This window comes from Anser brachyrhynchus (genome assembly GCF_964034855.1).
Source record: "Anser brachyrhynchus genome assembly, chromosome: 10".
NCBI classification, from domain to species: Eukaryota; Metazoa; Chordata; class Aves; order Anseriformes; family Anatidae; genus Anser; species Anser brachyrhynchus.
The window spans coordinates 24,453,618-24,468,235 of NC_137705.1; the positions used below are offsets into that span (position 1 = coordinate 24,453,618).

Here is a 14,618-nt window from a genome sequence, read left to right on the forward strand (position 1 = left end):
AGAGGCAACGGCCAGAAGAAGACCATGGGAGAGAACAGAAGTAGTTTGGAAGTAGGGAAAACTGCCTCCTGGCAGAGCCTGGGGACCCAGGGATGGGACTGTGACAAAAGCTAGTGTGAAGAGGAAGTGAAATGCACTGGGTGTGATAAAGAGAAACGTCTACCTGCACGGAGCCTTGGTAAGGGGGGGGGAGGGGGGGGGGGGGGGAGGTGTGGATATGCCATCAGCTTGCCATATTAGAGGGCAATCCTCCCCCTCCTCCTATCCTCAACATTGCAGGGTAATTATTGCTTCAATGCTCGATCATTTAAAACAAATGTTTCACTTTTTTTTTTCAAAACAAATGCCGTCTGGATTAAGACAATTTAAATTTACTTGCAAACTTTCCAAAGCTGGGATTTCTAATGAAAACTGCTGTTTAATCATGTAGATTTCAACATCATCTTTTGAATATTAGGCCTGCTTTAAAAAGGGCAACCTCAAAGCAGTGGTCAGAGCAAACAACAGACCTGTGTGCCTTGGAGCTGAGGGGCAGCTCCGCCTCGGAATGCTCCAGCAACATGATTACAGCCTCACCCGTGACAAATGAAAGCCCTCGTTATTACAAAGATCAGATTTTTTAAAAATAGAAGATGACACTATTCCCAGCTTTCCCAGGACACAAACAAAGACTGTCTTCCTGAACAGACACTATAAGAGTAGCTCTAACTATACAGTTACATTTTTGTATTTTCTGTATGTGTCCCCACCCCATCCCACACTCCCTTGTTCTTTTCAAAGAATTCTGGTACACAAAGAGGAATTGGGAATTATTTTGTAAACATAACCTTTTTGTTTGCTTGTTACATTTTGTTGATAACCCACATGGAAGACCATAAACTATTCTAAGCACACTATTTCAGTATCACAAAAATTTTTGTTATACTGAATATTAATAGGCAGGAAAAAAAAATAAGTTTCTCAGCTAGTGTCCTACTTTGCCAAAATACACGTTTAAATTTCATACAGACTTCTGAACTGGAATAAATAGTGAAATTCCAAGGAAAATGCACATAAGATTATGGAATATTGAAATTGAAGTATCTTCTCTGCTGTTCATATAATCCAAATTAATTATTATCCATTAATTGGCAGATACTGCATTTAGGAATTTACTGCTGCTGTTGTCACTGTGTGTTAACTGCAACCTTCAGACATACTGAACTCATTTGCTCATAACAGAAGTCACTGGCAAAATGAGGCCTTTAATTTGCACTTCCTTTTAAGACTGAAATGAAAGACCACCATTAATGTATTTCAGGCAGCTTTGCAAACTCACAGATTATCCTGAGTATGGTATTTTTCTTAAAGACAGATTCCAGATAGCATTATGTGAAAATATCAGTTTTCACTTTTTAAATGAGCTTTTTTTTCTTTCATTATTGTGGGAAGAAAAGCCACAACATTTTAGTAATATTATATATCAAAAAGAAGAAACTGTATTTAGGACTAAGATAGGTGTTTCATCACATTTTGTCATAACACCGCTGATACAAAGAATATTTTCCTTAAGTTGGATGTAAATCAGTGACCAAATAACCACCAACAGAAGTATTGTTGACCCTCCTGAAACTTTTTGTTTGGTTGGTCTCAGGTTTGGGGGTTTAGTTTTCCTGGGGCGTAGGGGGAGTTGGTTTGTGGTATTTGAGTCTTTTAAAAAGTAATGTTTAGTTCTCATTACTCAGCAATGCTGTGCTTGTTTTTTAATTAAGTCTTACCAAGAAAACAAAATAAGGATGGTGGAGATTTTTAACACTCATTTTAAACAACATAGTGTTTCACTAAGCTCTAGAGAACTCACACATTTGTAGAGTGAAGACAAGGTTGTCTGCTTACAAAAGTAAAATAAAAGCTACAAGTGAATTTTACTGACAAATAGAAAATAGGCTATACAAAGTCCAGCTAATAGCTGATAAAAGCACTTCCCCGCCAACCAATGCTTCTACTCTGGTTTGACAGTAGTTAGCACGGTCACTCTTGGCAAACCACACATAGTTTTCAAAAAGAGAAGTAGTACTTCTTTAATGCAGGAACATGAGTAATATTCAGCTCAGTGCTGAACAATCAGTAAATTATCAGTATAGATAAGAACAGCTGCCATTTGTGATGTCACCTTATAGTGTTCTGTGAGTACTCTCTTATGGCTTAGATCTGCCTTCATTTACACAGATTTCTTACTATAATTCTACAGATTTTCATGATGATGCTTCTTGTTATATCAATTTCATATTCCAAAACCACGCACACATTAAATATTTTTACTTACAAAAAAGCTCTCATGCTTTTCTGTATAATTTCTGCATTTTTTATTTATTAAAACACTTGAGATCCAGTCCTTTATACTACAGAATAAATGGGCCAGACTTGGAAATAAGGAAAAACAATAGCAGAAATTGCTACGTAAATGTTTTCTGAATAGCACTACTCCAAATTTGTCTGAAATACACAACTGATGTGTATATGTCTAAGGTATGAAATCTAGTGTGCTAGTTTGTTCATTTAAAAGAGGTTTGATTAATTTGTAATGAACTCAGCTTTTTATAGAAACAAGGGAAGAGAAAGGCAAATATTTATCAAGTGTCTTTAAAAGAGATACATTTCTGCCTTCTGAGATAAAGACAGCTGTATAACTTTACTGAGTACATGTTTTATATATATGAAATTACAGACCTTCAGATTTCATCTCATTTCATCACTATCTCTGGACAGTAATGGATGCAGAATAATTTTGGTTTAAAGGTTGGAGAAAGAAATACTTATTATTCTTAGCTTCACAGCAAAGTAAATTGAAATGTAAAAGCAAACATTTAATAGTAAAAGTTATAAACTGAGCAGTTGTGGGTTAACCGTGGCTGGCAGCTGAGCAGCACACAGCGGCTTGCTCACTCTCCCTCAGTGGGGTGGGGAGGAGAATCAGAAGGGCAAAAGCGAGAAAACTTGTCCTTTGAGATAAGGCCAGTTTAACAGATAAAGAAAAACTATGTGTGCAAGCAAAACAACACACAGAATTCATTTATTACTTCCCATCAGCAGGCAGACAGACATTAAGCCATTTCAATGAAAACAGGGTTTCGTCACGCAACTGCTATCTGGGAAGACAAACGCCATAGCTGTGAATGCTCCCCCCACTTCAGTTTCACTGAATAGCATGCCATTATATGGTATGGAATATCACTCTGCTCAACTGAGGCCAGCTGTCCCAGCTGCATTCCCACCTTGCCTCTTGTCCACCCGCAGCCTGCTCGCTGGGAGGGTGGAGTGAGAAACAAATGCTGTGTAAGCATCGCTCAGCAACAGCTAAAATAGCTGAGCTATCAATGCTGTTCTGGTCGCAAATCCAAACCAGCACCTTACAGGCTGCTATGAAGAAAATTATCTCCATCCCAGCCAGAGTTCAAGCTAAAAAAATTAATGTATAGGAAAACATGCAAAGACCATACCTTCATTTCAATAACTGTTTGAAGAGCCTTCGTCTTTGCTGGCTCAGGCTGAAGTTGGGTTCTTCTATGTAACTCCTGTGGAGGGACACGATAGAAATAAGCCTGACGACTCATCTTTCCATTATTTTAATCACTCATGAATTAATTGCAGCAAAACAGAAGTCTGATTATTAGAGCATGCAACTCCAAATGCTACAGGTGCTTCCCTCTCTATAATCCCTCTAACATCACTGCAGTCCCTTTCTTACATTACAGTCAAGTCTGCTGGCACATGCACTATTACTGAAACCTCTATCAATAATTAATGTCAACTGTGACAAAGCCAGCAAGTAATTTCTTAATCCAAATACAACACTGCCGTTTCTGCCCAGATATCAAAATTTAGTCCATTCAGTTGTGCTACTAATTCAAATACTGTTAAGAGTCATTTAAAGTCTTCTACTGTTGTTTCATCTTAGTTTTTCCACTGATATCTGAAATAAGCAATTTAAAACTATTATATTTAAATTTGACATTTTAAGGATAGTAATTACATAGTGGGCTGATGCAACACCCTCTACATTAGCAATTACATTTCACTTTTCACATTTTCCTATTTTTTTACTCATTTTACTGCACACATAGCAGAAAAAGATTTTAATCATTAGATAAGACATACAATTAACAGAATTCGTGCCTACTGGTCTTTGTAAAAAGAGAGAACAAAGATGGTGTCACTCAGGCTCTTACAAAACACAGTTGTATCTTGGTCTGAGGTATCACAAAAAAAAATGCACATTTACATAGAGCAATGTAAAGCTGTAATGAAACATCACTTCGGAATTTGATGATGCTTATACCTCTCCATTTCCAATTTTTAAGAAACCAAAACAGGAGAGATTTAGCCATGCACAGGTCCCCTCTAAAGGGCAGGACTACCAAGGCAGATATCTTTCTCACCCTGTTTTACCTGCACATCAGTGCTCTATATTCACACTTAAGCTAACTTTATAACCATGAGCAATACATTTTTGCCTGGTAGGCTGAGAAGCTGGATGCGTTCACTGCCAAGACAGGTTAACTGACTCCAGAACCTGAGCTATTGTGTCTTCCAAATCGTGCTTCTCCCAGATCATCTTGAAATTCAGGAAAGAGAGTCATCAAAAAACATAATACCATGATCCTTATTATCTTTACCATTACATAGTGCAAATATTCACTGTTTGTACAGTACCTAACAATGACACCTTAGCCAATAACCAAACCTCCTAAGAATCCCAGCAATGTAAGTCATTACAAAGAAGAGAAATAATGAGTTGGATGCTGTCTTGCCTATTCTATTTTGCTCATTCTATGTGCTTTCCATAGAAGAGATGTACAAAAACATAATGGTTAGATAAATATAAACTGCTAAAATAGATTCTGACCTGAAATAGCCTATTGGCCAAAATCGTGCTAAAACACAGCACGATCTGCAAGAGTCAAATTACTTGCCAGTGTTTGAACGCATACCTAAAATTAAGTAGGTCTGTATGCTTTAGCTGTTATTACATTAAATATTAAATATATTGCATTAAATATTAAATATATAGGTATATTTAAACCATCTCTAACGTATGAGAACAGTGAATTTCTAATTTTGCACTGGGCATTTAAGAAAACATCTGAATGCTCCTTTCTCCTTGTTTTTTATATTTCTATTTTTCTGATTCTCCGCATTATAAAAAGAAAGAAAGCTTTGCAAATCACCTATCCAGAGGAAGTCTTTCAATCACCACCAGCTGGTTGTCTCAGATGAAACAAGTAAATTCACCACACAAATGTTTTAGAAAAATAAGAGTATGTCATAGATTTGTCATAACATCCTCCTACAAAAGTCATGGAAAAATAGCTGGCCAGTCATACCATTATCTGATCAGCAAAAATTACAGCTAATTTTAAGACCAGACTTTGCTCCCCAAGGCCACATAAACTGAGCTGGAATATAAACAGGATTCCATACATTACCCAGGGAGACAAACCAGAGTTTCCACCCCCTTAGCCAAAGATGAATAGACTGCCAACGATGAATATTCCTAGATGTCTATCATAGCATGAAGACTTGCCTCATAATACTTTCCCTGTTTGCTTTATGAATCAATCTGATGCTGGCTGATTTAAAAGCTTTTCTTCCCTATCCCTAATGGTAAAATGAAGCAGACTAAGATTCTGGAGAAGATCAGAATATTACTCCCACTTTATTATTTTGTGTGGGTTTTCTTCCAATCAGATTCAAATGTTTGGAGACTCCCAAAGGGCTCAGTTCTTGAATTTATGTTGGTCTATGTACGTGTTTTTTCTTTTGGGGTACTGAATCAGGGATATACTTTTGGGGTACTGCTTCAAGGATATTACCACTTTATGAGTATGATAACTTATACTGATTGTTTTACTGTCTGAGGTCATCTGAAGGGTTTCAGATTTGCCTGAACAGCTAAGCAAGAGATATTCTGAAAATTTCATGAAGTCATTAATAGCCTAAGGAAACCAGATTTTTATCCATTACATCATTTTTGAATGGTGCTGCTTTTTCAATTTCTTTTAATCAAAAGTCCAGGGAGCCTAAAGAAACTTTGGGGAGGGGAGAGGTAGGGTAGGGTTGGCTGTTTTTTTGTTTTTCAACAAACAAAAAAGCACGGCATCAGGGATAGTATATTTAACCTGCACTCCATCAAATGGAACTCTTGACACTTACATCCATGTTAAAGTACGTGTGCCATCATCTCTGAAACCATCAAGGTCTGTAACACTAATTTCTCAGAGATGTGCTCATTTAGGAAATTACACTTACGGTACATCCCCTGACATCTGTTTCACTGCAATTGCTATTACATCTGAATAACTACTTCTTACATACAAATCAATTATAATTCTGCATAATCAGATACCCACACCACATAATTAGTCCTGGGATTTCATAATGATGCTTAGCTGTCAAGGTGGTTAACACAGCCTCACAAAACTGACAGGTAATCAGATCTTTTTCTTCAAAATTCTCTAGTATTCTTTTAGACCAAAATGAGCCTTAAATGAAAACTGGCTGTTGCTTTCCCCTTCCATGTTTCTGGGACATTAGAGTAGCATTTATTTTTTATTTTTTTGGCCTCATGAGTAACTTCAGCACACCATTTTAATACTAATTTAAGCATCAGAAAATACCGAGAGGAGGCATTTTATATACCTCCTTAAAAATGGTGAAAAAAAATCCTGTTCCTTTGTTCAGAAATTGATAAGATGACCTTGCAAGATTTTCTCATTACTGACTGGTATTCAACACCTGCAATACACAGCGTCAGCTATATGAACCTAATACAATTTAAGTCAAAACAAAACTGCCCTTTCATCCCAGCTTTATTGTAAGACTCTTCATCACTTGGCTGGAGGAAAGCCAGAGTGCTACAAACTGATCTTCATTTTATTCTGTTTCTGATGTATTTTATTAAAGTTCCTAAGATCGTTGATAACTGTCTTGTTCTGATTAGATGAGATTTACTGAAGTCTTTCAGTTCAAAGATTACATAAACACTGTTAATGCAGTTCAAGATTTTACCTTCTATTTACAGAAAACTTCCTCAAATAGCATTACACAAAGTGGTAGAATGAAAAGGACTGTTGCAGATAAACAGGCAGTTTAGGGACGGCATCCAACTCATGAAACTCTCAGTGAGTGCTTGCATTTCAAGTGGTAATCTTTTACTAATTAAAGAATAGGATGAAAATGGAATTATAAAAGATTTTTTAAAAATAAAAAAGTCAAAATTCAAGACATACAAAAAATAAAGATATAATACAAAGACATCATAGTTAAATAACCTTAGGGAGAAGTGGATGATTAAAGATGGCAGCAACTGTTCCTAAGGCAACATAAGTACAGGTGTGGAAAACGATTCTATTAGTAAATCTAGCTTCTTATATTCCTAATTAGAATATACAAATCAGTAACTTACAGCAGGTGATGGTATAAGAGCTGCTAGGTCTATCAAATACCTCAACAAAGCAGACTGTTTCCATGCTCGTGGCAAAGGAAGCCTTGGTATTATTTCTACATGGCTAGCTTGTCTGGACTTGAAAATTTAAATCTGGAATATACTAATAATTCTAATCAATTATTTCATTTAAGTAAAAGCACACCACTCACCAAAAGTATCTAAACAGTACTGTCTTTAGCCAAAAATACCATTAGAAAGACCAATCAAATTACACTTAATGAAAATACTACAAAAATGTAACATATAGGAATTAATTTATTTGTAGTGCATAAGCTCATCTTCTCTTCCCTGTTTCCTACCCCTTCCCATCTACCCCTAGCCAAAATGGCATCATAGTAATTTAGATGAAAGCATATTTAAGAAATCCTGATCAAGCTATCTGTCTGGAAACTGGAAACTGACAACAATAAAAAAAAAAAAAATTCCACATCTGGCTGCAGTGTGCAGTAAAATAAAACAAGCTCAGGAAGGATTCCAAAGGGCACATTGCCATTGGTCTTCTTTTAAAGAGCCACTACTATAGGTACATGAGCTCTGTGAGAACCAGTTGGGATTTGACCCAATTTCTCAAACTATGTTTAGAGTTTGAAGAAATGAAAATGTGAAGACAAGCTATGAAATGAAAAATTATGGGAAACAAAGAATTGATAGCTATATGAGTTCTGTACTAGAGAAAATTTTTTCATATAATAAGTGTATTAGAATTTAAATTCTCAGTTAAGCCGACTACTCAAGATGCAGGCCTAATTTTCTCTCCATTGAGCATTTTCTGATAAATGGACAAATATGAGTTGAGATGAATACCGATGAATTTAAAAGTAAGTTTCATGAATTAGGTACCAACAAGCTCTGAAAAACACATCAATACTCCAGCACCACAGATGAGTCTAACAATAACCTCACTGGCCTCAGTATTACTCTTGGACAACTGTTCTGAAACCACTTCTTGCCTACATTAGAAAACTTGGCTGTGTGAAGACATAGGGTAGGGAGGAACAAAGTTTTTACACCAGGATAAAACCACCATAATGAATCACTATCTATTTAAAAAAAAAAAAAAGGGGGGGGGGGGAGAAAAAAAAGATCATACTTCAATATATTCTTGAGCTCATGCATAAAACAAGAACTTACAATATGTTTTACCAACGTGCCTGAAGACAGACTCTAAGGGAAAATAATCTGAGCATTAAGAAACTCGGCTTTTGACTTGTATGTCAAAAGCACCTTAAGCAACCACATATGTTGTCATACTTGAAGAGTGTCCTCTGGCAAGAGACCACATAGAAAAAGTTTCAAGCAAAAAGGTGATTTGTGTATGGAGCTTGAAATGCATGTGGGACAATTTAGTTTCTAATTTAAAGCATGTCGAATGTTTCCTGAAAGGAGCTACTGAAACTGTACTTTCACCATATTTCTTGAGCATTTATTTTCTTTGTAGAAGGAAAAAAATATCTAGAGGACCACGTCGTTTTGTGCCCAAAATTAATGCTCTTTTTTCCTCTTACTAAAATTATTTCCCAAAATAAGAAATGTTATTGCCTCACAAATATCTTCCGAGAAAGAAGCCTGTTGATAAAGTTGTTCTCTCTTTTTCTGATCTTAATTTTGCTTAAAAATCCAGAAGAAAACCCATGAACGCACGTAAGTAAAGGAAGCCTATATGTTTGTTGTCAGAGGAAGTGGATGACAACCAAAAAATAAAACTTCCAGTCAACGCTTCTATTTATGCGACATACACACTGAACACATTCTGGCTAAAGATTATTTCTACTCTTCACAGTGTGTACAAAGTCTAAAACTGCATGAAAAACTGCCATTTAAAAAGAACAACAAAAAAAAAACATTAAAATAGACATTTATCTATAACTTATCGTACTAATAGAATTCACCTAATTTACACTAAAGAAACAAGTGAAACAGATTTATAACAGAAACAGTTATATAAACCAAGATTTTCAGGATTTTTTTTTCCTGTAATAATAGAATTTCACCTTAGGGATACTGAGAATAGACTTCCCTAGCCCCCGCCATCAACAGGATGCAGCCAAATCTTAAGGGGTGACATTGCAGCAAAATTACCAAATACAGTTCTAAGATCTAGAACACAGAACAAAGTTGCAAAATGTTGCTTGCCAGCTCTGCTCTTCATAAACACAAAAAATATTTTAAAGTGGGTGCACTCTTGTGTGATAGGATGTTACAAGCAGTGCCAACACATAGTGCTTGTGATATTTCTATGGGATATTTCTTCTTTTCTATTTCATATAAGCAGATGAAAACAGTTTTCCCATTGAGCTTCTCATTCCAATAACTAACATCCTGTTAATTTCCCTAAACAAGCTGAAATGCAAGAGTTACAACTGTCCTGGTCTAGAAAAGCAAGAATATAAAGTCAATACCCATATTAATGCATTCTCCATCTTCCACCCTACACACACATCTAATGATTTCTGAATTTCTGTTCTGCATCTGTGCTCCTCTTCAGCCCAAATGCAGGTGGAAAAAAAAATTAACTATTACTTCTTAAAGGGAAGCAAAATAATACTGCCAAAAATAAAACCAAACCCTACTACTCCAAGTCAAAGTACTACATATTTCATGCACTTGCTGGACAGTTCTCCTAAGTTTACTGAAAAATATATGAGTAGTATATTGACTTCTTGCTAGCTGTTCTTTATAGACACTGAACTTCAAATACGCTGTTCACTTTTTTTTTTCCTGGTACCAATCACTTTTATAAACTTCATATTGATAAAACAGTCTTTTTGGAATATCACTGCAAATAACCTGTAATAACCAAGGAGAAGTGTTGGCATACACATCCTCACATTGCAGTAATAATTTAAATTGACTAGCATGAGACTTTCCTTAATTTTGAAAAGCATAGTTTCATAACTGCATATACCAATATCTGTAATTATTATTAATGGATATACTGCTTTGTTATCATTATTCTAGGCTTCCTTTTATAGCGTATCCCATACTGCCTATTTTCCCTTCATATTGGCTCAGTGGAATTGCTAGCTATAATAATTTATGGTTTTCATTTTCAGTTCCCTAATTCTGCAGGAAGTGCTTTTCTAAATATGGGTGTGTTTTACATACTTACATTTAAAATTACTGCTGGTTTAAGCTATTTAGTATTTAAACATGAGGCCTTAATCAGCAAAGCTAACAAACATCAGAGTTAATAAGACTTCAAATGTGTAAGCTCCTTGGCTCTTTGGTGTAGCATTTTAATGCAAACAGTTTTGTGGTAATATTTTGAACCTTCTTCAGAAATGGAATTGTGCAACTTGAATCACGATCACAGGTAAGATATCTCACCATTATAGTTTTTGATATGAAAGTGGAATTAAGTATTACTCTCAAAATATCCTCCCCACTAAGGATACTCCCTCATTTCTAAACTTCTGGACTTACTCTGTTCTTCAAATACTTATGTCAGTTATTTAAAAACAAAACAAACAAAAAACACACCATGGGTACTAGGATGAAATTGTGACTCCTGAGTTTCCATCTAGGTACCTTCAAAGCCAGTCCTAACATTATTTGAAACTGTGTTGTTTACAAGCAAGAAGTACTTGATAGCTGGAATTTACTTTATATTACAAGTGGAATAGTTAATCATAAGGTGAACATAAATATTCATAAGGTGAACATAAATATTCAAAACAATATCTATACATTATGGTAACTTTGCATAATGAAGCACTCTAGAGTCAAATGCTTACTGTTCTTTATTTTTATTTTTATGTACATCTATAACTGCCTTTTATTTAGATATTAACATCTCCAAGATGGGAAGATGGGATCCTGTTGTTGTATTATATGATCATTAGAACTAAACAGATATGTATTTAAAAAAATAATTATAAAGACAACAGTTATCACATTGTCAAATAATGGAATGTAAAAGCTTTCAGAAATTACCAAAATTATCTCCCTTACATATTCAGGCAAATTTCATCTGTACATTCTCAAGCAGTTATTACATGTGCAGATAAAAGCATTGGATTGCTGAATCAAATAAACAAAAAAAAAGGATTGTCTAAGCATTGAATTCTGTATCTGTTGAAGTCTTTTTTGCAATATAACATATAAACATGAACATTATTGGATTAGCTTTCTCCACTACATACAATTTGAATTCACAACATAATACTTTAAGATAGATGACTGCACATACTTATGCATACATATGAGTGACATAGTAGTAAAAAGGGCCACTGATTAACAAAAATTGTTTACAACTGACAGGCTATGGAAATATAATTCAGAGAGGAACATGAGAGCATTACCTGAATTCTGGATAAGAGATGAATAATTTTTCATACAAGTTTGTTTTTGTTGTTTTTTAAGAAAAATCTTATATGCAACACAAACATTTCTACTTTCTTAAATTATCATCAAAAATCCTTATAAGTATAAAGCAATCAAAAAATTTTAATTTCAAAGCATTGAATGAAATGTTTGTGAAAAAATATTTGAAATTGCATTGATTTTCCATTGCCTTTGATCTTTTTTGAAAAGAAATCATGAGATTACAACTCAAATTTAAAGAATCATACTTTTTAACTGAATACTAAACTCTATATTCATGTTTGCCAAAAAATTTATAAGCATATTTTGCATTTACCTTTTAAAAAAATCCCATTTTTGGATCTGTCAGAAACCAAGTCTAACCCACGTCAATGCAGACCTACCTGTCAGTCATAACTTATTGAGGTGCACCAACTAAGTCAGTATCTCTCAGTGGGAAAGAAGCAACATTTGAGAATATAGAACATGTATTTCACTTGAACTTATGTTCTACGGAAGAATCTCAATGAATCATTACAAAAATATATTTCAGTCAAAATTATATAAAATAGAGCTGATTTTGTATGAGAATACTGTAGTGACAGAAACATCTCTAGTGTTACCTACAAAAACAATTTATCACATAATGTCATTTAGGACTTGCATGCTAACCATACTGCAAGAGCTACCATACCTACAGAAAAGAACCATTCCAGTCACATAGTCGACAACCTGTACAAATAGTTATCATCCAGCTGAACACTTATCATTTTATGAAGTATGTCAAGAGCCTGCTAAACTGAAGTTTATACACCAGCTCACCTTAGTAAAATTAAAAAAAAATAGTAAAAAAAAAAAATCCACCTAGCACCTGCTCCAATTCTTTCTCCATTGCCTGGAAAACAAACCATTACGTGGTAATTTGAATTCATCTGTTCAAGTTTTCTTTCATTCTTACCTTTTCAATCTGAAAGAAAAAAAAAAAAGAAAAAAACTAACTGAAACATAAGAAAGAAAAAAAAATGTTTGCTCACTGCATAAAATATGCTACAGAACCTTACCTGCATTAAAATCATGACCAGGATAAAAATATTTGATATTGTCTCCTTAAAACAATGCACTTCTCCTCCACATTTTTTTAATGAAAGCAAAAGAAAGTTTCTTTATTTTATCCCTTTTCTCATGCAATTAAATTATATATTAAAAAAAATCCCACTGTGTAACAAACAGAAGCTGTAGCAATTACAAACCAGTTATTTAAAATTTTCCATTTTTAACTTATTTTTAGGCACAAAGATTACCTCAGAGTAAGTATGCATTTTGGTAAACTTTGGGGCCAGATTTGAGGAGGGGCTGAAAACGGGTATAGGTTTCAACAAATAAAAATGTTTTAATATACTGAGAAAATATTATGCACTATGTATTATCTGATATCTATGTATATATTTAGAAAAAAAATAACGTAGGAAACCAGAACAATTTATTTAACCCACAGCTTCTTCCCTTTTGCCCACTGGATGAACAGCTATTCCAGCCTGCACAATGCTACCATTTTCCTGAGGATCTTGCAGCCTATCACTAATGATATGACCAAATGTAAACCCATTTCATGACTAAAAATAAAGACATGTCCAATTATCATTAGTAATCTCATTAATAAGCAGAGATTTACTGAATAGAAAAGAATTCATAACATAGGGGAAGAATCATCTGTTCCAATTGTCTTAACCAATAAACTGTTTCTCCAACACATTTGTCTTACACTAAATATATGCTCTGCAGTACAGCCTCTACCTTGAACTTCCCTTCAGAACACATTTTTCCCCCAACCCACAAATGAGCCAAGTACATAAGATACCTGCAAAATAAATGACAAAGGATATACAGTACATCCTTTTACAAGCAAAATAGCCAGTAAAATTGTTCAACTTATTTCCATGTTCTAATTGCATGACAGACTTTTTATGCAACTGTGAAACTACCTTCCGTTTGACAAGCAAATTTACAAGAGCACAGGTTGGCAGAAGAATCTACAGTGTTACCACGGAGATATGTATTTGTGTAAGTTCAACTTTAAAAGAGCCATTATATTTGGAAAATACCATCTGCTGCTGAGAATACCTAACCACAACACCCCCACCACACACACAGAAAAAAAAAATTTGAAGAAATCTTGATCTCTATTTAAGTCACCTCTCTCTTTAATGGTCATCCAATAAATAATTTAACATTTGAGATACTATTTTGTTGATAAAATTAGCATAATAAAAATGTGTAGATAAGTATATACCACATGCACTCTTTTTATAATATTCTATGGATTAAAGCTCAGAACAGAATGCCAAGCAAACCTCAGGCTGTGTGCTGAAACACAGGCTGTAATACCTCTGTATGATAATGGCGGGGAAGAGGTCTTTTTCTGCCTTTTGTTTACAAATTAGCTTCAAAATATAATACATCTCACTGACATATTAATAATGCATCTGTAAAGGTCTTTGAAACAGCCAAGTAAAAGATACTAAGTAATTGAAAACTAAAACATAAGGAGTAAAATTTTATCCAACATTGGTTTTATATCACTTTTTTTTAATCACTTATCTATATCACATTGCCAAGTCTCCACTATATAGTCCACTATATTCCAGAAGTTAAAATAGTTTTATTGCACCAATTAATCTTAGACCCTGTTATTAGCACATAATCATTGACCTTATTAACTCATTGATTATCATGTTATCAGAAAGCTTCTAAGCTCCAAAGCTGTGAGCATCACCCCATGCTTGCATATATTTATGATTTATCAATCTTTCAGTTGTCAGTTTTTCATACA

General features: G+C 34.5%; 1 protein-coding gene across 31 annotated transcripts in view; it reads right to left on the bottom strand.

Annotated features, from left to right (window-relative positions):
• The window catches only part of ERC2 (ELKS/RAB6-interacting/CAST family member 2), a 522,744-nt gene that overhangs the window by 402,420 nt on the left and 105,706 nt on the right, over window positions 1–14,618 (bottom strand). For all 31 annotated transcript variants that reach the window (XR_013955471.1, XR_013955472.1, XR_013955473.1 and 28 more), the window contains one exon: window positions 3,480–3,554. Coding sequence is in view for 25 of the 31 variants with exons in the window: in XM_080605891.1 (XP_080462017.1) it covers window positions 3,480–3,554 (75 nt within the window). In the remaining 6 variants the exon portion in view is untranslated. The remainder of the gene's footprint in view (window positions 1–3,479; window positions 3,555–14,618) is intronic.